This window comes from Calypte anna, chromosome 8 (genome assembly GCF_003957555.1).
Source record: "Calypte anna isolate BGI_N300 chromosome 8, bCalAnn1_v1.p, whole genome shotgun sequence".
NCBI classification, from domain to species: domain Eukaryota; kingdom Metazoa; phylum Chordata; class Aves; order Apodiformes; family Trochilidae; genus Calypte; species Calypte anna.
Window position 1 is genome coordinate 16,628,295 of NC_044254.1, and position 27,872 is coordinate 16,656,166.

A 27,872-nucleotide genomic window follows, 5' to 3' on the forward strand; every position below is an offset into this window, starting at 1 on the left:
GACCATTTTAGCTCTTCATTTATTTTGCTTATTACTATTTTGGACATGTTTATTTGCTTTTAAGATAGCTGGACATGAATATATGTACTAGAAATAATCCCAAACCATTGGTTACAAATGATTTAAACTCATTTCTTCTCTAAAAATTAATCATGTAAAAATTAAGCCTTCCTCTCCAGAGATCTACTCCACTCCCTGTCTGTATCCAGCTACATCAGCTCGTTAAGAGATTGACCATGACTGAAATGAGCAGAAATGCTGTCACTGATTACAACAGGGACTGGAATATGGGCAGTTCTGAAACATTTTGGGGTACTTTGCTCTTGCTAAGTGACCCTTCCCAACAGCCTAACAAGAGGTTTCTGTTGTTCCTCCCATTCCAAGCCCAACATCACTCACAAATTCCCTGAGACACCTCTGCACAGTGGCTCACAGCAAGGTGTTTTGGTGCAGCTTGTGCAGCAGCATCACAGCCCAGAGCTGAGGAGAGAGCAGAGAGTGGCTCAGCACCACAGAGAGCCTGCTGGTCCACCACCCAGAGAAAAACAGCCACCATTTACCTGCAAACCACCTGCTTTTATAGCTAACAAGGTGAAGGTCTAACACTGCTGGTGACTCGCAGGGCTATTTTTCAAAGTGAAAATATAGTTTAAAGGAGATGTTTCTTAGGCTTTCTCTATAACAAGGGCTGTGCTGTTTCAAAGGAATGGTTCATTATATCAGTGTGGAAGCATCAGTGCAACTTTCATAGTGGCTTATCAAATGCCTGAATGCTTTGTAGATGTGTTCATTCTGTGTGCAGATGAATCCACCACTTCTCCAAGCTTGCTCGGCAGCGCGGTTTAAGTCTCCAATGCAGGTCCACTGATCTTTGTATTCCTTTGAAACAGCCCATTTGGAATGATCATTAATGGAATAAAAACTGGAATTCAATGGTGTCCCTATTAGGTTAATGTTGTAGACATGGTAGTCAAGAGAGCAATTTGAGGGAAGTTTTCGGCCAGAATGCTGCCAGGATTCAGCCAACAAATCCGTCTTCAATTCCTGAGCCATCCAGGCCACATAGATATCTGTGGAATAAAAAATTAGTCTTTCACATCTCTTCATTTAAAAGAGGACTGAAGAACATCACCTAAGCTGGGCTTGTTTGTGCATAAAGTGGGGCAGAAGGGATTTTGCCCCCTCCCTTGATTTTGACTTTTGCTTCCAAAGTTCATTTCTACTTTGTCTCCTTATTCTGGAAAACCAGTTACAAACAATCAGCAGGGAAAAAAAAAGGAAAGGAAAAAAAGCCCCTAAGTCTTATTCAGAACAGAAGAAAGCAGATGATTCAAACACTATTTTTGTTCTTTGTTGTTACTATTGAATGGCAGGAAATAAATTTTCTGAAAATCCTATTATTGAGCACTTTAAGAAGGTATTTGAAGGACCACAGTTTTTTGTGTCGTGGGGCTGAGAGGATTTACAATGAGAAGATGCCTTTTTCTGCCCTCTGTAACATTTACTTCTGAACCTGATTCTTTCTTCCCGCACAAAGATACCAACTGTCAATTAATATATTAATCACTTACTACTTCCATGAGAACATGTGACAGCTAAAAGCAACAGGTTCTCTTACCATCTATGTATGATTGTGACTTTGCAAAGTGAAGAAAGGTTTCCCCATGAGCTGACTGCAGTTTGGAGAGGTGACGCAAAGGGACTGAGGGCAGCCTGGACCCTGTGCAGAGCTTCTGCAGATTTTGGAGATCAGCTTGGAAGATGTTAGGGATGGAGCAGTTGTAGATTCCTGGATTATAACTCAGCATTTGTTGATCTGAAAAAAACCAAAGAAATGAACACATACAGAATTAAAATGGGTTAAAGTGAAGGAATCAAGAGATTAAAGTTCTGCCTTGGAAAGTAAACCTAAATCCAACTTAATCTTCACATTCTATCTCCTGCAGGAGGTCAGGGTCAAAGTATGTTATTTTAGCAACCAAAATAATATTTAATTGCTTTGTAGTCTGTTTGGCCCTGCAGTATGTAAACTGGCTGCAAGAGCATGCTCAGGTTTTTCCATTTGTACCTCATTATTCTCAGCAGAAGTGTTTACTGATAGTCTCTGTCCACTGCCACTTCCATCCATGCTCATCTTCAAGCCCCTAAGCACACAGCATGTCCATATTTACAGGAGTAGTTTCCAGTCACAGTTGCCAAGCCAAATGCAAACAGAAAGAGCTGCCAAAGGGTCTAGTTTGGTTTTAGGGAGAACAGCGCCTGACTTTCAGCATTTGGATTGAATTATTAGCAAAGGAAAATTACTTTTCTGTACAGTACTCATCTTAACTATAGAAGTCCTTGCCACAGATATGGTAAAGAGCAAGAGAATAAAATGGGCTCATTAGATGAGATCACAGAAGACCAGTCCTGGGCCCAGGCCAGGTGCCCTCAGGGCTGCTGCCAGCGAGGGCAGCCTTTGGCACCTGAACACAGGTTATGCTCCCTTTGATGTTGAGACATGAACACCGTGTAAACCAGTGATTATTTTGCAGTTAGTCATAATACAGTAGGGTGGTTGATTCAGTGAAATGAAATCACATTTCAATAACTTATCCTATGTTTTCCAAGTGCAAAATTCTGCTACTACTCACGGGCAAATAGGATTAAAACAGGGATTGCTACACATTACTTCTCAGAGATCTACCTGATTCATGTTGTTTAATTTCAAGCGTTATCTACCAGCCCAGCATTTCTCTCCTGCCTGGTATTTACTTACCAATCGACTGCCTCCCCGTCTTCATTCCTGCAGGAAATCTCAGCTGCCCACAGGGGCGTGGAAGAGAGAAAAATGAGCAAAGCAGGGTGACACCATGCCGATCCCATGGGCATTTTGGTTTCTCGGCTGCACAGGGCGAGCACCGAGCCGGCTCTAAAAGGAGAAGTTGGTGTTTCGGTGGCTGCCAGCTCCTGCTGCAGGCACAGCCCAGGACGGCAGAGCCAGGACAGGAAGTTGGGCTCCTGCTGCAGGGAGGGCCGGCAGCAGCCTGGCCCCGGCGCCCGGGGAACCGCTCAGGATTCCTTTGAGCAACGAAATGGCAAAAAGATTGTTGAGAAATCTTACCTTTGTACTTATACCCTTGTATAGGTATTATTTTTGACTAAAATATTCAAAGATTCTGCCTTTAAGAAAACCAAAACAAAAACCAAAACAAAGCTGCAGATATCGAAACTGTTCTTGTTTTTTTAGTGGTGCATGACTAAGTATGAATATTTTTACAACGATCTGAAAAAAACTCAGTGTTCCAGCAAGCAAAAAAAATTACTTCCATCTCACTGTTTCTCCATCCAGCCCTTGTAGCCAGCAGAGCCTTTGCACCAATCTTTCAAAGGTTTCTGGTGCAGCTCTGAGCCCTGCCTGGCTCTGGGGCCTTTATTTGTGAGTGGGGATTGAGCCTACAGGGACTGACAGCCAGAGAGAACACTCTGATCCCAGAGTCACAGTGATTTACTTACAATTAATTATTTTCTTTAATTATCTTTTGAATGCCTATGAGTTTATTTTAGAAAAAAACATCTGAATTGAGCAATGTTACATGTGATAATGTTTTCAGAAACTCATGCATAAAACCCTTCAGTTTTTATTTTGGTGTGGAAAATATTCTTTCTCCCTCCCCATTACGCTTAGATTAAAAGGTGCTGATTTAACAATAAAATATGTCCATACCAAACACGGGATATTCCAGCCCTGGGGAAAAATCTAATGCAATAAGCTCTGGATATCTTAGCATAACAGAAAACCTCATGACTTGCACATTAGTTTGAATCCTCTGATAGCCTCCCCAGCGCTGTAGTAGGTGTGTAAACCAGGTGTGTTGGACAAAAGCAGGGTAGCACAGATTAGGGCTTAGTGCAAACAATACCAATGATCCCAGAAAGCCAGGATTTTGGAGGTGTGCATCAAGACCTGAATTCTGCTGTTCAGACTTACTTCTGAACCCTTTTGTGGGAGATCAGTATTTTAACACAGCCATGAAGAAATGCTTTCAACCAGCCCAGCTCAGTCTGTCTTCTCTTCTTGATCTCAGGAATTGCAACATGCATCAAGGGGGTAATAAAACATAGAACATTCCAAGAACATGATGACAGTTTCCATTTTCTCTCTGAGACTTCTGCCTTCTTACAAAGCAACATTCCCGACCCTCCTGGAAGAATTGCTTTCATCCTGACTGCTTCCACTTGGCTTTGGAGTAACAAGTCCCCACACCTGTGTGTGTGTGACAGGGGCAGTCCTGAGGACACAGAGCACTCACTGGGTTCTGCCTGCTATTGGGGGCTCTGCCATACAGATGCTGACTGTGGTTTTTCCAGCTTCTACATGCAAAAGGAGAGGGCTCTGTTCATTGCACATGTAGAGCCTGACAGAGGTTTGTGAGGGCTGGGAGCCAGAGGAGTGGCAGTGGTGAAAGGCTGTTCTTGGTAGCAGGGAAAATTGGGAGTTGTATCTAGAAAGGAGTAGCCTGGGCTGGCACAGTGGAGAGTGTGGGTGTGAATGTCACCCGCCCTTTGCATGGCTGTACCTGCAGCCACTGAATGCACTGGGACACTGTCTTCAGAAAGAGATGGTGGGGGGAAGACTCAGTAAGTCCAGGACTAGTGAGAACCAATCCAAAGATGAAAACCAAGAGAGATGAGTTCACTGTTACTCATGTTAAATGATCTGCCACCCCCCAAGTTTTAAAATTCTAGCACGGCTGCTACTAATGTTCTAATATCTTCCTGTCAGGACTTTGCAATTTATAATGGAAATATTTTCATTACAGGTAACCATATAAATTCAGTCCATAAACATAATTTATGTCATTGACCAAGCATAACCCAGGCTTCCACTGAGTTCCTTTACAACCATCATGTATTTTCCCTGCAGATCAAGGATGTAGAAGTCCTCAACTGTGAATATGGCAAGAATACAATTAAGTTCCTTCGCCTTCATAGAGAAGGGAAGAAGGAATTTGTTAAAGAAGTGGAAGTGTGCACACATCTCCGACTGAATTCTGCTCAGGAGTACCTGGATGGAAACAACTCTCTTGTCATACCCACTGACACCATAAAGAATATTGTCCTTCTGTTGGCCAAAAAAAAGGGGGTATTTTTTATTTTTTAACTAGCCTTGCTGTTTCTTATTACTTCATTTGGAAATGTTTGTTATGCCAATATTTTGTTTTCAAAATGCATCAAAAGAATCTGAATCTCTCCTTCCACTGTCATGTCAGATTTACACTAAATCCACCTCCAGTGTCTAGGAGAGACTATTTCACCCATCAGTGCTTATCCCACAGACTTCTTAGTTTTCCAAAGCCTTTTTTTTTTCCCTCACAGATCTAGCCGTACTTCTTGTAGATTTGTCATGTAAAATCTATTTTTTAAAAAATGTAATAGCACATAATACTACATTACTCCTATGCAGAACGAAAGGTGCCAACATATGTGAGACTGCTAACTGTGCTCTTACCTCCCTCAATTGCATGTCATAATGACAATCTGCAGTGCAAATTCTGTCTCCGTAATTAAATTCCATCTTTACCCTGTAAAGTTTAATCAGAATATTACCATGATTATTTCAGCATTAAAGCATCAAAATGTAAGGCTTCTGTGGCAGTTTCTCTGAGTCCAAGGACTGCAGCTTGCCACACCACAGGACTGGAGATTTTTGACATGACTCTCTAGCTGCTATTAAGGTTTATGCTGCAAGCTGATCAAATCCCTAGGCACAGTGCACAAAACCAGATTTGACAGAAATCTGTATTTTTAACAACACTGATCCTTCCCAAATATTTACAACAACCAAAACAGTCTAATTTTGTACACAAGGTAATTCCTTCTTTCTAATAATACTGTTTGCTGTCTTAGATCCCAACTTTGGAAGAATTTGCTATAGATATCTGTGAACACTTCATGACATCATTTTGCCAAGTGGTGTATGTCAAAACCTACGTTCAAGAGGTGCCATGGCAACGTCTACACGAGGTATCTAAAATCCTTATACATGCAGTTTGTTTGCACTGGAGCCAGTTGACACACTCTGGGCTCCCATTTTCAAGTTAGGAGGTTATTTACTGCACTTTTACATACATGTCTGCTCTAAATTGTAGAATGGTGTTCCCCACATCCACTCGTTCATATGTGTTCCTGATGGGATCCGCTTTTGTGAAGCTGAGCAGTGCCGAAATGGTAAGAGAAGGACTTGCAACTTGCCCTATTTCTCTTTAAATACTTCCACTGATGAGAGATGAAGGCTGCTTTAGTGACAGTGAAAGGTGTCACAGGGCCTACAGCATAGCCAGTCCTCTCCAGAGATATAAACCAAAGAATACTTTTATGATCTTGCACTCCTTGATCCAAGAGATGGCTAAAGAAGTAATGAAGTTCATTATGTATGTATGTATGTTCTAAACATAAACTGGTCTCAACAGGACATATAACAGAACTTCTATATATTGTCACATGATTTAATAGCCTCTGAGAACAGCCTGCCCACTTTTTTACATTATAATGTATTCTACAGTCTCACTATTATCATTACCCTATATATTATGAAACCACGCTGCTGTTGACCAATTGCTTAGTTTGTAGTTATGTTCAAAACTGTCAGCATGCCTTGATTTGATTTCCAAGAAAGTTGCAATTTAATTGCTACTAACTTTAAATTAAATTTAAAAGCTCATTCTGTCATGAGCATTATGAGCACTCAGCTCTACATGCAAACAGTCTTTCACATTAAAATACTTCAGTGTGATTACTATTTTTGCATACTGTGTTTAAACAAATCACCATATGATTTCACTTAAACTTCTGTAATACTTTAAAGACATAGGCAGCTTTCAAGTTCAACTATCCATCCATAAGTTGGCATTCAATGGGAGTGAATATTGTATTTTCTTGCAGTGACTCACAACAAAAGCATAAGCTGAGCACAATTCACTGTACTGGCATTTCATTTTACCTGGGAACTGAGCTGAGATCACTGCATTGTTTCACACAGTGGGTTTAGGTGTGTTAGGCACTGGTTCAGTACCTATTACTTTCCTGACATAACTTAGAATTTTTCCCATCCTGCCCTCTTTCTCTGTTTTCCTAACATGTCAGCATTAAGATCAGTAGCATGACCAGTTTCACTTGCAGACAATGAAGGGTTCATTTGAGCATTGTTCCTATGGTTTTTGCTGAAATCAGAGAGAGCCCTTACAATCCTCCATTGCCTCTTGGCTTAATCTTTTTTAATGTTCCTAGTAATGTTAACTACTGCCATATTTTTGGCAGCCTCTGTAGTATTGAGGTTTCTAGAAAACATTAAGAAAGAAACCTGATTTTTAAAAAAAGGGTTCATGCTTTCTTAAAAAGCTGCTGCTCTTAATGTAGAGATTGACTTAAATTTTTCACCACCTTAAAAATTCAGCATGAAATTCTGCCTTTAAGGCTTACTGAAGAAACTGTCTTTTCTTCTTAGTCTTAGTCTTCCCTTCATGTAGCCCTTTAGCTGTTTCTTTAGGATTTCCTGCGTAGGTGAACAATAACCAAAGAGAAGATTTTCAAAGCCCTTTTATATTTCTTGTAAGAGAATCTTCTCTATCTTTAGCATCCTCCTATGCACCTATCAGCCAGACAGTAAAATTTATTTCTCAGTTAATGCTATCTTTTAACAATTTTCTCATCAATTAAAGAAACCTAGTGAGGCTGGATAGAATTACAGGCTTATTTTTTTGCCATTGTATTGGCTGATAAAAGTCTCAGAGTTTTTTGGAAACTGAAAACTTTTATAGCAATTTAACAGAGTCAACATTTGATAACTGAAGACAGCACAAGCACAGTAAAAATACTGAAAGCACAGCATGAGCTCTTAAAATTGAAAACTTTGCCTGCTTGTTATATTCTCTAGTGCAAGTTTCAGGTCAATTGCTTACATAGCCAGCCAGTCAGCCAGCCTTATGGTAAATCAGTCACTTCAAGGAGCTATTTCAAACAAGGCTATGAATTTGAATATGAGACAAATATATCCCCAGATTCAACAATAGTATCTGCATTACATTACATTAATATCTATGCAATGCAACCTAATACTCAAGAAATTAATTCATCACAATCTGAACAAACCTCAGAACCTGCCCAGTGATAGTCTGTTCTTTAGGTGTTTTTAAAGATTTAGTTACAGGGAGATGCAGCCAAAATTACAGATACACCTTTTTGGACTCCTTCAAAACCAATAATGAATGTAAAGAAGAGAAATAGATAAAATGCAATTTTTATAAGTAACAGAGCAATTTAAAATAAAAGAAACCTCTGTACAAGCATGCCATTTAGAAATATCTGCCAAAGTGGAATTATTGCCAGTATAAATTCCTGCAAAGGCACAGTTTAAAGAGAAAATCTGTCAGTCTTCCCTGTCAAAGACAGGATAACTGCACCAGATATATTGAAGGACTAATTTGAAGTCGGCAGTGTAGGCATGAAGAGCAACATACATTGCAGCCACTGAATCTCTGCATAGGCTCTGGATGAGTCTGTGTGCCATGAAGTTTTTTTCTTCTGAATGTTATTTTTTTGGCAGCTCTGGTCAGTGAAATTTTATCAGTTTGGTGTGTTCTAATGACTACTGACCTGAAACTGTTTAGCTGCCATCCAAAAGGTCTGTCAGAAGAAAAAGTTCAGGACACAGCTGCATGTTCTGTAGACAATGATAATCCACCCATGCAGCAGTGAACCACAACAGCACATTTTAAAAATAGAGGCTAAGAGCAAAAACACTGTCAGTTTGAACCTGTGGGTGGCATCTGTATCAGTGCCAGTTCCTGCTAATTAGCTGAACTGCAAGGATTTGCATTGGCTCTTCACCCTCTCATTCTTATAAATGCAAAACTCACAACAGTGTGGGTATGTAAAATGAATTTCTGACTGAGGCTCACAGTCTTTGTACAGAGGGTTTTGACACTTGTCTACATTGTTAGAAAAGACTCACCTCTCCTGTACTCTGCAGCCATAGTTGCCTGCTGCATTTCTCTTTAGAGCAATTAGTAATCCCTGAACTAACACCAGTGAGAGTCAACCTGATGCACATCCCAGCTCCAAGGAGGTAAGATAAAGGGTGTCCTCACCTTTTCTTTACTGCAGGTCACTTAATGACATTCTCTGCTTTCTAGCTTAAGATCTGATGTCAGTAGTTTCTGTCTTGTTTCTTACTTTTCTGCTAACATCAGTGTGCAGAATTATTTTTTTTTCTAAAGTACCTAGGCTTGCATCAGAAGCATAAAAGTGAGTCCTGGACAGACTCCTTCACGTGCAGCTGTGTCTGCAGCCCAGACATTTCTTTCTCTTCACCTGAAAAGGAGCTCATACTGCCTTGTATTTTTGGATCACAGGTCCTCTGGTTGTTTTTGCTGGAATTAAAGATCTGAAACTTATGAAGACAACACAGTCTGGATTTGAAGGCTTCTTTAGGAACGAACACACCACACTTCCTGAAAGGAACGACAGAATTTTATGTGGAGAGCTGTTCTGCAAATGGTCATATGGTGAATGCAGAAATATTGACTTTGATTGCATAAGGTATACATGAAATCAAGTAATATTTATCACCTAATCTATGATTCCAAAGTCCTAGGAATAAGGGCCAGATGTGCTGTTGCTGTGCACCAGCCACTCTCACAGATCTCAGCAGTGGTGCTAAGCTCCTGGTACCAGGATGAGAGGCACACCTTGTGGGGTAACTCCTCTCTCTGAATGGACAGTTCAGTGCTTAGTACAGAACACTTCAGGAGAACCAACTAAAGTGTTAAATACTTTTAGCCAAACACCTATCTGTGAATTATAGAGCTGGATGGTGCAATTTGGAGGTGACAGGATATAAAAGTTGTTCTTCCATGAAATCCCACGATATGTATCTCTCAGAAAATAGAGGGGGAAAAACCACAACCCTCCCCTCAAAACAAACAAACAAACAACAAACAAACAAAAAACCCAGCCCGCAATAAACAAAAACCCCAAACCCGCAATAAACACAGATCCTATGAGGAGAGGCTGAGGGAGCTGGGGCTGTTCAGCCTTGAGAAGAGGAGGCTCAGAGGAGACCTCATCACTCTCTACAACTCCCTGAAAGGAGGGTGTAGCCTGGTGGGGGTCGGTCTGTTTTCCCAGGCAACTCTCAGCAAGACAAGAGGGCATGGTCTCAAGTTGTGCCAGGGGAGGTTTAGGTTGGACATTAGAAAGAATTTCTTTATGGAGAGGATGATCAGGCATTGGAATGGGCTTTCCAGGGAAGTAGTGGATTCTCCATCCCTGGAGATACTTAAAAAGAGACTGGATGTGGCACTCAGTGCCATAGTCTGGTAACTGCAGCAGTAGTTCAAGGGTTGGACTTGATGATCTCTGAGGTCCCTTCCAACCCAGCCGATTCTATGATTCTTATGGATCTAGACAGAGATAGCTGATACAAGGTTTTGTAAGACCCTGTGTACTGTAACAAGGCAACCAGGTACCCCTAATTAGGCACAGGTGGGCTTAACACAAGCTCATGCCCACTCCCTGGCAATTAGGGGCACCTGGTTGCCTTGTTACACTACAACCCTGTGTTACTTATAGGAACAAAATCCGTGAATGTATCCTTGAAGCCTTTGCTGGGCCACCTGACTGTGGGGAATATTCACCCTCTTACCAGAAGACTGTCAACTCTATCCAGATGCTCATCCTTTCCAAAGTGCCCCAGGTACCTTCTTTCCTCCTGTTGATGTTCTAAGTAATAATGAATGTTAATTGGACCACTGAGAAAACCAAAATGAGCCTCTTGTATCCTCTGACAGATCTAAGTAAGGGAACTGTTGGTATAGCTAGATGGATGGATAAAAATGCACACACTGACAAGTTCATATGCTGTTCCTTGGCTGTGAACATAATGGGGGAGAATAGCACTCAGTGCTCAGCAGGATATGAGTACAACTGAAATGTGTGCTGCAACATTGTCTGCATGATTGATAGATTGCATTTTATCAGCTGTATATGTGGGGGTTTTGCACTGCTTTTCTTGTGCAGTGAAAAGTGATTGAAAAGTGATCTTGTGAGTGAAAAGATTGCCAGGCTATTGGCTGAGAAGAAGTCCTAATCCACTGTTGCATCTGTTTTCATGGTTTCAGGTACAGGTCATAGAAACAGTCTTGAACAACACTTTTTATAATGTTGTAGACATGAAGAATCTAGGTGTGACCAATGACAAAGAAGTAAGTAAATGTTCCAAACACAACTTGCCTGAACTCTTTCAAAATACTCTTTCAGAATAGAACAGTACATAGAAAAGAACAGAATAGAATAGAATAGAATAGAAGCTGAAGGAAGCAAACTTTTCCTCCCAGCCCCAGCGAAAGCTCCACAATATCTCTAAAAGAGATTTTCACTGATTACAGAAGAATTGCCTTCTTGTGCTGTTGATAATAGCTAAAGCAGCCCAGTGAAATGCGTTAGAAATCAAAGGGATCTGTAAGAGACTAAGCCTGAAAAATCTTTTTGTTTTCTCCACTGAGTTTGACTTCTAGTGATAATGTCAACCTGTGCAGTTTTAACCAAGCAGAATGTGTCCTTGCACAGTGTGAAAAGCCAGCCCACCGTGGCTCTTCCATCTGCTCCACTGGCAGCACCACTGAGGCCAGTGCATCATTGGTGCAGTGGGGTTACAAGGAGGTGAGCTAAGCCATAGGCTAACACTAGGTGACAGAAGTCCAGCACTCTAAGGGAGCAGTGAAGGGATGTTTCTCCTGCCATTACAAACCAAAGCAGATTGGCCCAACAGTGGGCAAGGTATAAGCCTGGGATTAGACAGAGGGTGAAAGATGTGCTAGATGAGATATATATTTGCTCCTCCCTCCACAGCTGCTCTAGCTGACCAGTAGGTCCAGCTGAAAGTCTGCTAGGTTGTCCTCACAAATAAAGAGAGAAACTGGGTTATTTCATTTTGCATCAACAATCCACAGTCTGTTTATGTGTTTGTCTCCCCCTCTAAGTCTTCTGATTCTACTGTCGTCTGATCTTCCCCTTGCCCTCTTTCAGATGGACATTATAGATCCCCTTTCATCTGAGATAAAAGCAACATCTACTGTTATTCATAAGCGAAGGGAAGGGCAGGGCCTGGGTGTGATTTTGAGAGGAGATTAATAGCTGCAGTTTCTGTTCTGATGGTGCTGGCACACCCCTGTCTCGGAAATGACCTTGGTGTTTGTGCTCATCCCCCTCAGGTTTTGGTTCCAGTGGAAACTCCTTATGGCTCCTGTGCTTGCACGCTTGGCAGGAAGTTGTTCTTGGAAGCACAAAGTCACTTGCTAAGAGATGAGAAACATTATCAGTTTGGTCTGGCAGCTGCCCAGGGAAACTAAACCTCTTGGCTACACCCACACTGCTCTGACAAACTTAAGTACAGCTTTCCCATCAATGTATACTGCTGATTGGCCTCTTCCATTGCTGACTACTTTTTCCTCTATGAACTCCTGAGGCTGGGATTTCTGAAGGACCCACAGGAATTCAGAAATCAAAGTCTGCCCCTGAATCTCAGTGTGATTTGTAGACTGAAATCCCCTAAGCACTTTTGAAAATCCTAGTTAGATAGTAAAAATCCCAATTTATAGTAAATTAATTTCTAAAGCAGCTATTCTCAGACTTCTTAATGACACAATTGATTTGATGTCTGCAACAAGCTTTTGACATATAAAATCACCAACTCTGTATATTCTTTTTATTAATGTTCCTCCAGTAAAATGAATATACAGACATGAGATGGTATTTCATTGATGTAACCTGATGCCACACTGATCTACAGAGCTGAGGTTCTGACCCAGTAACTGAATAGGAAATCAGTAAGACACTGATTTCTTTCCAAAGGAAATAAAAAAAAAATTTTAGAAGGCTTTATTCTAGCTCCTTTGCAGTGTGAATAGTCACAGCTGTTGACTGCTTTCTCTCCATGTATTCTGACTGTATGGCTGCTGCACCTACTCATCAGACTATAGTTACTATATAATTACTTTTATATTAATCACTGAGGTGTTTGAGGTTTTGGGCTATCTCCTTAAGTTTAATTAAGTAGTTTTCTTTAGTCTAATAATCTCATCATGACTTCTGAGCAGGCAGGAGTCAACCTAAGTAACCCTATTACTTGCCAGAGGGACAGGGAGAAAACTAGACGCAACAGACTATGAATCTTAGAACACAGAAATAAACTATGAAGCCAGCAATTTCACCTCACAAACCACAGCTGCCACACATCCAACAGAAATCCTGCTCAGCTTCTGACAACCTCAAACCACTGCTCTCATTTTCCCTGGGCATCATTTGCACAGACTCCTTGTGACAGAGTGCAAATCCGATTGGAATGCCCAGAGGTATTTCTGAAAACTACAATTCTGTTGCCTTTGTGCCATTCTAATTCAGGCTGACCTGTAGCACTCGTTTGGGTACAATCATTAAATTCATAGGCACCAAAAATAATGCACATGTCCTGCACTGTGCAACAGTTTGAGGTGCTTTGCAAGATAGGAACTTGCCTTGGTGAGCACAACATAACAGATGCACTGTTCACAAGCCTGAGATATCTCCTGAAAAACAACAGGACAAATGATACCAGAGTCCATCTGTCCCAGACATGCTGTTCTTTGGCCACTAGCCAATCCTGAAAAGTTATATTTACAACACTTCTAGTTTTGCTGGGAACATTCTCTCTTACACCTTGTATTAGTGTGCTGTAAGGTATTTGTGGGGTTACATCTTGCTATTTCTGCCATTTTTAGGTGCTTGTAATTTATTAATTAAGAGTAAATAAAGAGCAATATTAAAAAAAAAACCAACAGCTGGTATTTTTACTGTTTACCAGATAAGAAATAAAATGGTTTACTACTTACATATAAAGGCAAACACTCTAAGTAAAAGAAATACATTTTCATTTGGCCAATTTTACCTCTAAAACCAACCAGTCTTGTTCCAAATGACATTTCACTATCAATTGATAGAATAGATGAAAATGTATCTTACTGATCATTTCAATATTTGAACCTCTAAGCAAGGCAGATCTTCACAACCCACTTCCTTAGTGCCTCATGAAATAGACTGCATGAGGTGGAAGCTTTTCTATTGTGACTACTTCTGCTACATTTGTGGGCTTACAGGGTAAGTAGTCAACTTATCCTCATGGCAGAACAAGGACACAAAACAGCAACCAGTTGTTTATTTAGAGTTTCCTGTGGCAAAAAACACGCATGTACACTCATGCAATGTGGTTTCTATAAATCCCCTCAAGACATTCAGATACTCAGAAAATCTTTAAAGGCTTCTCAACACAGCTCCATCCAGCTCAGCAAACCTGAGTCACTTATGTGGGCAGACTGCTTCTAAAGAAAGTACTTAGGCAATCAGAGGAAGCCCAAATTTTCCATACAGCAATTAGATTCAGATCACAATTGCAAAAATAATTCTTGAAAACGGGATTTAGCCAGACTTACAGGTGCCTGACACCTGACCAGATTTCCATTCCCAAATCAGTAGATTTGGTCTCCACAATGGATTTGCGTTATTTTAATTGAGACAGATTTTTTTTTTCCAGTTCCTGTCCTGAGCAGCTATTCAAGTTGCTTACTGTGTTTTAATCAGAAGCAGCTGTGAAGCTTTGCTGATGAAATCACACTTGACAAAAAGAAAAGGGAAAGAGAAAGGGAAAGGGAAAGGGAAAGGGAAAGGGAAAGGGAAAGGGAAAGGGAAAGGGAAAGGGAAAGGGAAAGGGAAAGGGAAAGGGAAAGGGAAAGGGAAAGGGAAAGGGAAAGGGAAAGGGAAAGGGAAAGGGAAAGGGAAAGGGAAAGGGAAAAGAAAAGAAGAGAAAAGAAGAGAAAAGAAGAGAAAAGAAGAGAAAAGAAGAGAAAAGAAAAGAAAAGAAAAGAAAAGAAAAGAAAAGAAAAGAAAGAAAAGAAAAGAAAAGAAAAGAGAAAAGAAAAGAAAAGAAAAGAAAAGAAAAGAAAAGAAAAGAAAAGAAAAGAAAAGAAAAGAAAAGAAAAGAAAAGAAAAGAAAAGAAAAGAAAAGAAAAGAAAAAGAGCAGCTAGCAAATTGTAAAATTGCCTTTTAAAATACATCTTGCTTTTAACATGGACTTTGCTAGTCCTGGGCTATATTGTAGTAGTTTATAGAGCCTGAAGACTCCTGTCAGAAACAGGGTATCTCAAGCGTACAAACACCTTACTATCATTTTAGCCTTCAGTTCCTTCAAATCCTGTTTCTGTTCAATTTTTCTAGCTGCCCAGTACTTTCAAGCAACAATCCTCCTCAGCTGCTGCTGATACTTAAAATGCAGCCTATATCACACAGATAAAATGCACCAACTAAACACATTAGCCAGTATCTAAACCAGAGATGAAATGTAACTTTGGTGTCAGTCCAAGTAATCTATCCTCACTGGTTATATTATTTTATATAAATATTCAGACTACCTGCTTTTGTGTATATACAACAACAAACCACCTTTTTCCCAGAAAGCACACAGCTGTATCTAAAAAGAAAACCCATTAAATGTCTTCAGTTATAGGATCAAAAATGTCAATTCATACCTCAGTTATAATTAGGATGTAAACTGTTACATGATTCTCAGATTGACCCTTACCATGCATAGCAGGTTGAGAAAGAAAAAAACATGCACCTACACCTGGTCCCATGTGTGTATGCATGCTCATAAATATAGGTACAAATGACACTTGCTACATCAGCTGGTGCCTGATTGACCTGTGGGAATCACTTAAGGAGCTGAGGTTGGTTGTTTCATAGTTTTTTACAGACTTGCAAACAGTCGGCTGCATTGAGTTGAAGCTTTCCATGTTCCCTTTGAGATCCAGCCCAAACTACACACCAAGCCAGCAGTTCAGCTCTGCCAGGCTCACAAAAAACAAGTAGTGGAGAACCAGGAAAGGGACACACACCCCACTGCTGCCTGCCAGAGAGAGCTGGAGGAGCACTTCACAGACCTGGGGGGTGGAAGCAAAGGCAATTATTCACTCCTGTTAGCTGACCATAGCAATCAAGTATCACTGCAAGTAAATGCTTTACTGTGGGGACAGAAATCTGTAGCCCAGGTCCTGGTGAACAGAGGTGCACAGCAGGGCATGCCTAGAATGGGAACATAAGAGAACAGAGGCAAGAGATATTAGAGGATAAGCAGGAAAGATGGAGGGAGAGAAAAGGAGGGAGAAGTACAGTGATTGTAAAAATACCAGACAAGTCAAAGAACTGAGAAATCGGAAAATAAAAAATAATAAAAATAATAATTAAAAAAAAAAAGTGAGGACAAGTATATCTTCTGTCTGGCTACTTCAGAGTTGAAAATGAAAGCCCAAACAAACAATATGGGAGGGAATCAAAACTAGAAGAGGGTGGAGAAACCTTGAGTGCAGAGGGAAACATAACTGCAGAAACCAGAGTTCCTGAGTACTGAGGGGGGCCACCTCTCAAGAGTAGCATAAGGCATTAATTCCCATATTAATATCAACATTTGCCTGGAAAAGACAGCTCAGATTTTAATGGCCCTGTACTCCTTTATTGTTTCAAAATCTTCTGTATTACACATACTTCCAGGAGAAGCCCAGGCAGACTGGCATGTGGTATTTACACAGAACAGAGGAGGGAGGAGAACAGGACAATCCTTGCAAAACATGGTTGCTACACCCAGAAATACACCCCCTTCCACTCTTCTCCCTGTGGTTTGCCAACCAGCTGGGAAACAAACTCAGCTACAAGTCCTTAGTCTTTACTTCCTTCCTCCTCACCAGCACAAAACAAAGCAATGTTACTCATGAATCAGAGGTCAGTGCCAATGATGAGCCTTTGCTCCATTTTTTTTGGTATGATTTAGATGCTACAAAGTCAGGGGCAACCTCAACAAAGCAAGTTCTGCAGAGTGTTTCTAGAGGATTGTAGCAATCATCTGAAAAGGGGAAGAGAACATTTTGAGAGGAGTGCAAGCTGCCAGTGCCAAGACATTTACTGTTGCCTTATCAGCAGATCAGCCGATGATGCATCAGTTATAACTTCTGACTGTTCCTTTAAAAAAGATGCTCACAAGTGCATCATATAACTACAACAGTGGTTTCCAGTGCTCACCAGCAGCCTTCAGAAGCAATGAAATTCTCACATGGAGGCCAAGTCTTCATGGTTCTCACACCTTGGGCTCTCCAGGTATTTGAGGTTCCAGTTGTATTCCCCAAATTTACAGCATCAACCAGCCAATGCAGTTCTGGGAGTAAGATGAATACACATCTGGGCTCCAAAGAAACATTACTAAATCAAACAGCTCCCTAATTTTAGGAGCTAAGCAAGAAAGAATTTAATGACCTTGCTACATTATCATACAGGAAGGAACATTTATTTCACAACCGCCATACCAAAGGAATACTTTAATGCTTTCAAATTATTTCCAAAAGTGCTGTGACAAATTCTGATAGGTGTGCACTAGTGGTATTATGAAAAGGGTAAGAGGACACAAAGGAAAGAAGACAGAAAGGAGATTAGGAGGACCTTGGCTGCAGCAAATCTCCCTCCATGTGCTGACCAGCAGTGGGGGCAAGGGAGCTGACCGCTGCTTTGCTCCTTAAAGCTGACTCGAGGAGGAGGACACTCCCTAAGCTGCAGCTCCAGTGTGAAAGAAAGACCCCCCAGCACTGAGACTGCTGACATTCTCACACCCAATATCAGCTCCCAAAGCACAGGGAGGGCTTTTAAGGAAACGGGACTCCCCTAGTGCTGGCACATAAGGGCATATATAAACTGGATTGCTGCAGAGTTTTGCGACTCTCAGAACTGCAGTATTGACATGGTATCCAGCAATGCCCATCAGTCACTTCCTCATCTCAGCAGCAGCTGTGTTTTCTGCAAGAGGAATGGTAGCTAAAAATAACCTGGCTTTGACTTCCTCTTTCAAACCCTCCAGTTTCATAAAAAAAGATTTTTTTTGTTCTCTCAGAAACTAAAAGGAGAATGTAACAGCCAAAAACCAGAACAGTCACCTGCACAAAGAGAACAGCAGCATTAGAAAGCTCAGAGAACAGCAGGAAACTACAATAACGATTAGGGACAGCAAAAATAAATTGTTGCCATTTGAGTAACATCCTCCAAATTCCCTTTCACATTTTCAGCAAGCTTTCTGTTAGGCCTTTATTTATATGAATCAGTTAGCACTCCTGATCAAAAGGGGAATGCAGTCTGAATGTTTCTGAATGCAATTCATTTGTTCATTAAAACATGTTAAAAGAAAGCACAGTGCTCAATAATCACCAAATAAACTCTCATGACTGTACAATGGAGGTTTTTACTCTCCAATGGAATAAACATATTTTACTTTCAGTTGTGTCATCCATAGCTCTACAACGTGTCCCACATTGATTATGCAAATAGAGAAAAAGATAATATTGAATTTATCCTTCATAACATAGCATCACATGTTCTACTCCAATAGAGTGGAATACTACTCTACTCCAACAATAATTCTGCAAATACAGGGCTGATAGGCATCTCTGGACTGCAACAGGCAGCTGCTTCTCACAGTCCTTTTCATATACCTACTTCTGTGTTAAAATATTTAAGAGTTTCATGTATAATTTTGCATTTGCAGCCTGTAATTACCTTGATACAGACTGTACCTGAAAAATCCCCAAGGCAGGGACAGTTACTCTAGAATTCCAGAAGACCCCTACTCCCAGAAGGTACCTCTGGGCACTACCAACCAAAATCATAGGCAGAAGTCAGACCGTGACTTACAAGTCAAATAAATATGTTGTACAACATAAAGATTAGAAAGCACACAGGAGAGCATGCTGCTATGTAGTTTGTATCATATACCATATCCATATTTACATACAGCACAGCTATTAATGTGGCTTTACCTCCTCTCAAATCTCAACATCAGAAACCACACACCATCCCCTAGCACTGCAGCATCAACAACCACCTTGCACTTGGCCAAGGCAGAAGCAAAGGCAGAACCAGCACGTAGGCAACAGATTACAGGAGCTTCTCTTTTCTCTCCCTGAATCCTGCTCCCACTTGGCAGAAGGCATCACTCTCTCTTACCTTCTCCCTTCTCAGCTGCACCCCTTCACCATTTCCTTCCACACCATTTCCACTTTAACCACACTCTCCTGTTTATTTCCTTCTTCCCAGTTCTCTTTGCTCAGCCTCACTGATGCAACCTCACATCCAAGGGGGAGGTTACCCCATTCCAGGGGTAATCACAAAGCTCCCTGTGCCAGAGAAGGTGGTGACCCCAGACAGAGCTGAGCATCATCTGTGGGCTATGTCCCAGACGTTCTCAGGTAAATCACCGTGCCATGCCAGGGCAGCACAGAGCCTCTGCACCACTGACAGCTCTAGAAGGGGTAAGAGAAGGACAGATGTTACTGGTGAACTGTGACCAGGGCTTCAGATTCTCTCCTTCAGCAGTATCACATTAGATCAGAGAAAGAAAGTAATGAAATTTTAGAATATCTTGTTAAAAGTAATCAAAAGAATGTAGAATATTAAGTAGATTTTGGTACATTTTAATGGAAAAATGGAGAAAACCAGGAGCTCAAATATATCACAACAAAGAAATAGAGAAAGTAAAAGATCTGTAAAGTATACTGAATCCAAACATAAGTAACACTTTATTGGGATATAGCAAGCAACCTATCAAATAGTGAACTGGTACAAACAGATTGAACAAGACTCTCTTTTAACAGAGATTTATGGTGACACGACAACTTCTTTCAGTTTTTAAAACAAGTAGTTAAACTGTTAAGTAAAGCATTAAAAAAATCAACCATTACAACATCAATGACAGACAATATTGAAAATGTGCAGAATTTTACTGGTTTTACAAACTTCTGCATAATGTTAAAAAACAAGTTATCATAAATATAAAAAAAGGAATAAAATGAAGGGGTTTTTTGTTTTGCAAAGCAACATGAACTTTTTAAAACCAACAATACTTTACATAGAACCACTATTAAAAACAGGTGAAAACAAGCTGAAATTTTAAAGGACAGCAAAAAATGCACAACCCAGTTTCACCTGTCAGCAACACCTTCTGCTATTGAAGGGGTTATGTTAGTTGTATGTACAGCTTTAAACATTGCAGCATACCACAAGTAAACCTTAATAAGGTCAAAATAGGACCCTCTGTAAAAAAGGGTGAGTTGGCAAGTGTCAGTCCCATCCTAAAATAATAAGCAGTAATTTTAGTAGCTCTTTAAGGTAAACCAAAAACTACTTTAATTGGTTTCTCTCTCCCAAAGATAGATAAAAACTTTATTAGGGGTGGGGAGGGGAGTGGGGGTTAGTATTTTATTTCATGAGATCAGGAATATGTCTGGCTCAAAAATGAGAATGACATACCTCCCTTTTGCTCTGGATACAGTCATGTAGCTATCTCAACATGCTCACTGATAATTCCTAAAAGAGAAAATCATTATGTACTATGTAAAAAATACACACCACCTCTCTCAGTTCAGACTCAGTATATAGTATTTTGCCAACTCTATCCAATAGGATATATATTGTAATTTGGTTTAAATTCTTAATAGATATATTCTCTCTTTACAAAGTTCCATCACATGAAACCAAGTTGCTTATTTATTGTTTGAGGCACAACATGACCCCAATTAGACAATTTGCTATAAAGAGTTGTTCTTTAGATGCTGTGTCTGTAGAGGCTTTACGTGATATTCATAGATTTTCAGCGCAGGCCCCAGTTTTAATGAAAGTCCAGTCAGTACATCATTTCTTGTCATCAACAGTAATGATTTGCCATCAATTTCCTATAAGAAGAATTAAAGAGTTGATAAAGACAAATGTACAAATCTAACAGGTGAGCACAGTCATGCAACAAATGGAAGACTACTACAGAAGATCAGGAGAAAATAAATAGTAGCCTTTATTTTTCTGAAACTTTTTACAGCAGCTAAATTCTGCTGTCTGCTTCTCAAGTGCTCACTTGTCCTAAGGTATAAATACTATTTAGTCAAGCACAAAACCTAAAACAAGGCTAATTTCAAAACTTCCTCCTTGTAAACCTGTTTCCAATTAATAGGTACATGTGCAGCTTGCCTAATTATCAGCCATTAAAGAAAGAATACTCTTAAGAAGGCAGCTTACAAAGAACATTTCAGAAGAATTACCACTGAGAGATATTCAAGTTTGGACTAGTCAGTATCTGCTAATAACTTCAGATGCCTTCTTTAAAAACCTTCCCATGCTTCCTGTGAGGGAGGGCATGTGTGGTGGGGGGTAAAAAACCAAACAAACCAACCAATAAAAACCCACCTCCTGCAACTAGAAATTTTATAAGGGCTTAACCGTGAAGCTCAACACTGAGGGAACCTCTCTTCCACTGCTTAAAATGGAAGAGGCTAAAAGCAGCACCTTCTCAGCCTAGGTCTCAACTATCTTTACTTGTTCCTCAAAATTTCCACTTTTAAATAATAGGCTTTTTATTTCTCTCAGCCTTTCTGACTTACTTAGATTATAAATGCTGCAGGCTTTGGGGGTTTTTTCTGCTTCAAAAGCTTGTTGTGTGTTTGAAAACAACCTGTAAATGGACTTTCAAAGGTCAAAATGGAAGAGAATGAATGCCCATCTCCCAACTCTGTTTTAGACATGGGATCACCATTTTCTTTACACATTCCTGAAGTTCAACTACAATGCATTACTCAGGAAATATGAGCTACACCTCCACAACAGTGCATTGCCTGCTGTCTCTCAACACAGCCAGATCTCCCAGGGTCATCATAGCACAAAGAAGTATATTCTCTTGCATGGGACTTAACTCCGCTTTTACTAATTTTAAAACCCCTACTAAAACCATTAGTAAACGGCAAATTTTTTATCAGTAGCCAACAACCAGGTCAAATGCTTGGAAATATTGCTGGATATGTTGTTGTAGCACCTTCCTTAGAAATATTAGATGTTGTTTTGGAAATGTCAGAGATCCTGTCCTTGATTACAATATGAAAAAAGGAAGTCTTATATTGGAGTTCTACATTAATTTTTCCAGACTGATCCCTTTTACAATTTGATTATTTTTATTAATACAAAATACATGGGCAAACCACAACATATTAAAGATCAGCTGAAAGTGGAATTTCTTAACGATCTCCCCAAGAGTGACTCCTAATCCCTAGAGGAGTGCAATGTTACAGTATGTCGAAATAAACAAGTTTCCAGTAACTGCTTACCCAATTATAGCTGGTGCCTCTTTTCAATTACCATTGAGGATGTTAATGGCTAAAATCAGTTTCCATTCTCTCTTTTCCACTCTTAACAATTGTTTCTGTAGGAATTTTAACACCAGTAAGTATCTTGTTAATCACTATGACTGAAGTTGCCTCTTCTGCTTCTGTTCAATGATGCTATGAAGAAAAAAAAAATCTCCAACTTGGTAGGATCCAAATTAAGTAAATCCAGCACCTGGAACAGGAGAAACTCAAAGAATGGGAAAAAAGCATCTCTTCCTTTCCCTTCTTCTTCCACAGGGTTACCCCCAATGGATTCTAGGAACGCAGGTAACTATGAAGGCTTTCATTGAATAGAAAACATATTCTCTAAACTCTTTTCTGTGTAGAAATAAGTGGTTATGTATCCAGTAGTGTTTTATATCTTTGTGTGCTTTGTAAGCTTTATCTCTTCCTCTTCTTTATAGTTTTCCACTTAAGCTACCTTCTGTAGCTTTGTGATAGGCATTCTGTGTTTTGGCATCAGGTAAGATTTAGTATGCTTTGGCGACTTCTCTGAATTTCTTCTGTTACCTCCCTATATTCTATTTTTTTTTCAGGACATAACTTCAATGCCAGGTTTTGGTATGCCTTTTTAATGTCATCTGCAGAAGCACTCCTCTGCACAACTAGATCTAATAGTAATTTCCCACTGTGCCAGAATGACCTCTGCAGCAATAGCACATTGCCTTCAGCAAATAAGCAGAGGACCAGTTAAGCTTCAAGTCTTCCCAGTGCTTTTCTCTGTTCTTTCTCCAAGTGACTGAGAACTGCATCGTTTTACAGTACAGCCAACCCATACTGGCAGGCAGCAGGCCCAGATTCTCCCCCATGCCATAGCTCTGTTAGAAAGCAGCAGTGGACACAAGCTAGCATGAAACTTCTTTCCCTTTTGGTAAAGCATTGCAGTGAGGCCAGTGAACCTCTATCTGACTATTGCAGATAGAGGTATCTGCAATACCTCTATCTGACTATTGCAGTACTAATGGTTAAGCAGCTCTCTGAAGGTGTTCACACCCTCATCCTGCATCTGCTCTGCCTCTTTCTTTAGTCATTCCATGCCCTCAACTTCTTGGCTGTCTGAGTTGCTTGCTGAGGTTATGGGGTTTTGTTATTGGGCAACATCTTTCAGTTGAATCTGTTTTCATCAGTGAGCTCTTTTAACTTGCTGACATCAGCAGAACTCCAAAGAAGAATAATGGTATAGTCATCTTACAATTCTCACTTCTTACCAGTACTTACAATATAGTCTTAATAAAACATTCTGCAGTCCTTAAAACATCTTCTCATTTTCCTTAAAATGTAAGAAAAATCAGGCCTTAAAAATTCTTTGAGTCACTTGCTTTGGGTGAGTCTACATGTATTCAGATTCATCAAAAGAACGCGTGGACTCAGTTACGGTTGTGTAAAAACAGGATGCAATATTAGATCTCAGGATTACATTCTAGGCTATGGATATTTTGTAAGGAAGCCATTGTGCTAACCCTGCTGAAGCAGTTCAGTGAATAAGAATTTCTGTTTTGTAGATGAGATGGAATACTTTATGATTTACAATCTCAATCCCCTTCAAGTACATGTTAAGGGCAGAAAGATCAAATGAAAATAGGTTTCTGGGGCCTAGGCAAGCTGCAGTATAAATGGCAGAGGAAAACAGAGACAACCAGAGGTTCAGCTGCACACCTGGTGACTCTACAGACAAAGGATGGCTAAGGTTTCAAAGTGAACCTGACTGCACTGCCACACCTGGAAGGCCTGGGAAATCCTGGTAACAAATACTATGAACACACAGAGTGGCCAGCAAACAGTGTAGAGGAAACAGACCACCACTAGTGCTAAGAGGTCAGGGACAGGTTTGGTCTTAGGCCTGTTCCTAGTGCAGACAGGGAATGGGCTGGCAGAACTGACAGGAAGAACCAGGCACTTGCTGTTCCTCATGTTTCCAAAGGCAAAGGGGAAAGGAAGTGGCAATGAATTCTGCTGTGAGTGTCCATCCCACATCTCCTGGCTATACCTTGGTGGCAGCTGACAGCCCCTCCCTACAAGGCTTTGGCATTAAAGCAAAGTCAGCAGCAGAATCATAGCCACATTCCTGCCCGTGGCTATCCTCACAGAGCCCAGGCAACACATTGATGAAAAGCAGCTTACTTCAGCTATCCTCCTGAAGCCACTTGCCCTCACTACAGAACACTAATAAAACCTTTTCACTCTACTTCTATGCTGTTCTCCATCAGGCTGTTGCAAATTGCTTTGCCAAAAGCCATGAGTTAGCCTCACCTTGCTGCTGAAAGATCAGTAGGAATTACTGCAGTATTATTGACAAGCCAGCTGAGATGCAGAGAGGTTAAGGTATTTGATGAAAGTCAGAAGTATCTGTCAGTATAAGGAAAAACCCCAGAGGCTGCAATTACTTTGCCTGTGTGGTTTTTTTAAGCTACATTCCCAGAGCTGCTGAGGGGACATGGATGCTGGTATTAAGGAATGGATACACTTAACTATTTTTTCCTGTTTACCCATCTTTAAATTCTGAAAAATTAGTAGCAGCTGCAGAAAGACCCTCTCTCTGCACTCTGCCAGAGAATTACCCAACCACCAGGCTTTTCACCCCCAAGAACAAAGAGATAAATTTAGATACTCTGTTATAGTCATCAATTACAATCAGATGGGATTTCACTGTCCAGGTGCTGAGGTTCAGCAAGACTTAACAGACCCAAAGTAATATCATTTCATGTTGGATGCACAGTTTCCTTGAAAAGCTGCCAATAACTTGCACTGGCTCAAGTGCCTTCAGAAGTCAAGTCTATTTTGATACTAAATAGTTGTTGGTAACTGATTTCCTGGTAGTCACACACAAACCTATAGACTTATCAGGGAAGATGCTGAAATGACAATCGGAGATTTTTTCTCTATGGAACAGGTAGGCTGTTGGCCAAGTACACCAACCTCTCTATCCTGCTCCACTTACACATCTTACCAGTGTGCTGACAGGTGAGTTACAAGGGGGCAAATGACTGTTATGCTCTTTGCTGGTTAAAAATACCAGAAGAAGCCCTCCATTAGCAAGGGCAGTTACAAGGCCCAAAACCCAACCTCTTTCTCTGACTGAGTCTTACAAACATGCTGCTTCTGTGCTGAAAAACTTTCTTCCCCTTTATTGCCAACTTGTCCTTTCCCTGTTTAGTTCAATGAAGCATGGAAGCCCCTTTTTCACCCTAGGTCTTCAAAAGCATCTTGCTGTTTAGGAGCCTTGTTTTTTTAACTACTGGTGAATGTATCTGGACATTACACTAAGGAGGAAGGGAATTACCACTCACATTTTAAGTAACACAATAGTGCAGCTGAGGGGGGTTGTATAGGGACAATGAGTCCAAGCTGGAAAATTCGTTTATATTCATAACCTTTCAGATGACTGCTTTAAACAAACTCCATACCATTATCTACACCTTCTAGAACAGTATTATTACTCAAAGATCATAGTCCCAAGGATTTTCACTCAATAACAGACTCAAAGACCCCCCACTAATTTTCACTTCCATTCAACAGCATATAACCAGGTCCACAGCAAATATATGCAATGTGAGAAACTGGTGGCAGTCAAAAGGTTCTCCTAACAGATTTACCTGTTCTTGAAAAGCATTGGCTTGTTCTTCAAATCCAGCTGTTCTGAAATAATTCACAACATCGATAACAGCCCAGTCAGCAGGATCCAGAGGTCTCCCATTCTCTACTGAACTGCAAAGTGCAAATCCAGACAAGTAATCACTAAATGTGTGCAGAGCCTCTTCTGTTTCTCGTATACATCCCCTTCTTCCTTGTTACTCCAGGAAAAGTATTGCTCAACACACCTCCCCCTGCCCTGATACAGAAAAGTCACTCCTCTTTAATCTCAAAGACCTGATGCTGAGGACAACTGAGGAACCTCTCCCTTCAGAAAAGACAACAGTATATGAAACTTCACATCGGCCAAAGGTAATCTGCCAAGATCCTTTCCTGCAAGTGTGTTGCTGCCTTTGCAGTTGGAAAACAAAGACTACCATGACTGAGGTACCAAGTCCCTGTCTTTCAAGAATGCAGCTTGTTTTCAGATACCAAGCACTTGGTAGTTAAAAGAATTACAGTACGTGGATTATTCTTTACCCAGATTAGGCTGTGCTTCTGGTCGCCCCCCTGATGGGTAGAAACTACTGGAAACCATCCTGACCTTGCAAAACAACAACAAAAAAACAATGATTGAAATAATTGCTCAGTATGGAAAGCTTCCCAAGATTGTATTTTAACTCATTTTTGGACAAATCTTTGGACATCTTAAATAGCTATAAATCTGAGAAAAATCTGTTAAACATAACCAGAATTAATTCCCTCAGTGAATGACCCTAGGCAATTGCTTTCCACAGTAGCAAACCCAACTAATCATTCATATTACTATTCTGCATTTCTCATCCTCAACCTGTCATCACCCTTCTCTCAGATAACCTTTGTATGCCTGCAGATTCTTGGTAAAAAAAGATATACAGTGAGCTCAATTGCCTTTCCTAAGACAATTTATGAGGATGAAAGGCAAGACATCAGAAGAAAGAACTTCTTTCACATGTTTCTCCATCTGAATGTCATAAGAATCACACCACACTGTTCTGCATGCTTAACCATAACGCTAATGAAGAAATATCAAAAATGTACAGATCAGGGCAGATGTCAGAATCCTGTCCATTTCAGGTCCTGAAGCTTAGAGGCAGGGCTTTGATTTTCAAAAGCACCAGCTGGAAAGGAAACACAGATTATACTCTCCAAACAGTATTTTTGTTCTGTCCTTCAAATTTTTCTTTTCCAACTGTCACCACCTCTGTCTTGCCTAGACTTGTATGTCTTTCAGCAAAATAACTGAGTGAGTCAAGGGCCAATCATTTTTCCAACCAGCTATGAAAACAAGTGAACAGAATCATATAGAGAGATATATAGTGCCTCTGATCACCAATTCCACATCATCCCAGTTTTAACAACTACCTGAGCCATGGGAAGGAGGACTCATGAACACTTGTCCCCCCTTTTTTAAAATCAAAGAGTGTCTTTCAGTTAATATTTTTGGTGTTGTGCAGGTTTTGAGGCTTAAAAAATAAGATGTGAAAGCACCACATGAAACCTACACATATTTGTAAAAGCACTATTTGAAGAATTATATTTAAATCTCTGCATTCTCCCCAAGACCTAGACTACCACTTTCAGTGACACATCTTCTACTTAAAATTAAACAAAATCCCAACAATTCAATATTTTTTAAAAGCATAATGAACCCTAGGAGGTATCAAATCTAATCCTTCTTACACAGCAAATAAAAGTTTCAATACATAAAAGCACCTCATAACTGCATCTTGTACAATTTCCAAGAAAACACTAATTTCAAACTAAATGTGGTCCAAACCCTCCTCAGGTTCATTAGTTCTTCATGTATCTCTTCTTTTACCACAAGGGAACTACAGCTTGGTTCAGCCCCATCTCAGGCTCAACTGCAATGACTTCAGGGGCTTTACCTTAGTCATTAATTAATCACAGGAAATAACTGCAAGTTCCTGCCTCAAGGAGTAGCATCATACTGGACC

General features: G+C 40.3%; 3 protein-coding genes across 5 annotated transcripts in view; 1 reads left to right on the forward strand and 2 right to left on the reverse strand.

The window, feature by feature from the left end:
- DNASE2B (deoxyribonuclease 2 beta) lies at nucleotides 1-22,872 on the reverse strand. 2 transcript variants are annotated; one of them, XM_030455637.1, is made up of 3 exons: nucleotides 22,864-22,872; nucleotides 1,619-1,818; nucleotides 1-1,070 (listed from the first exon to the last, which is right to left on the reverse strand). In XM_030455637.1, the coding sequence occupies exons 2-3, from the start codon at nucleotides 1,806-1,808 to the stop codon at nucleotides 715-717; spliced, it is 546 nt and encodes a 181-aa protein (XP_030311497.1). In that variant the 5' UTR covers nucleotides 1,809-1,818; nucleotides 22,864-22,872; the 3' UTR covers nucleotides 1-714. The 2 variants fall into 2 exon arrangements, with proteins under 2 accessions (XP_030311497.1, XP_030311496.1); XM_030455636.1 differs by lacking the exon at nucleotides 22,864-22,872 and adding an exon at nucleotides 18,595-18,613 and having other exon boundaries at nucleotides 1,619-1,816.
- Nucleotides 2,864-12,653, forward strand: LOC103525934 (uricase). Its single transcript, XM_030455365.1, has 8 exons — nucleotides 2,864-2,991; nucleotides 4,852-5,125; nucleotides 5,890-6,006; nucleotides 6,132-6,210; nucleotides 9,393-9,579; nucleotides 10,612-10,735; nucleotides 11,160-11,243; nucleotides 12,252-12,653. Exons 1-8 carry the CDS (start codon nucleotides 2,864-2,866, stop codon nucleotides 12,387-12,389), a joined length of 1,131 nt encoding a protein of 376 aa, XP_030311225.1. The 3' UTR covers nucleotides 12,390-12,653.
- The window catches only part of SAMD13 (sterile alpha motif domain containing 13), an 11,055-nt gene continuing 3,868 nt past the window's right edge, over nucleotides 20,686-27,872 (reverse strand). For both annotated transcript variants that reach the window (XM_030455639.1, XM_030455638.1), the window contains exons 3-4: nucleotides 25,899-26,010; nucleotides 20,686-20,829 (exon numbers count right to left, since the gene is read on the reverse strand). In XM_030455639.1, coding sequence (XP_030311499.1) covers nucleotides 20,686-20,829; nucleotides 25,899-26,010 — 256 coding nt within the window. The remainder of the gene's footprint in view (nucleotides 20,830-25,898; nucleotides 26,011-27,872) is intronic.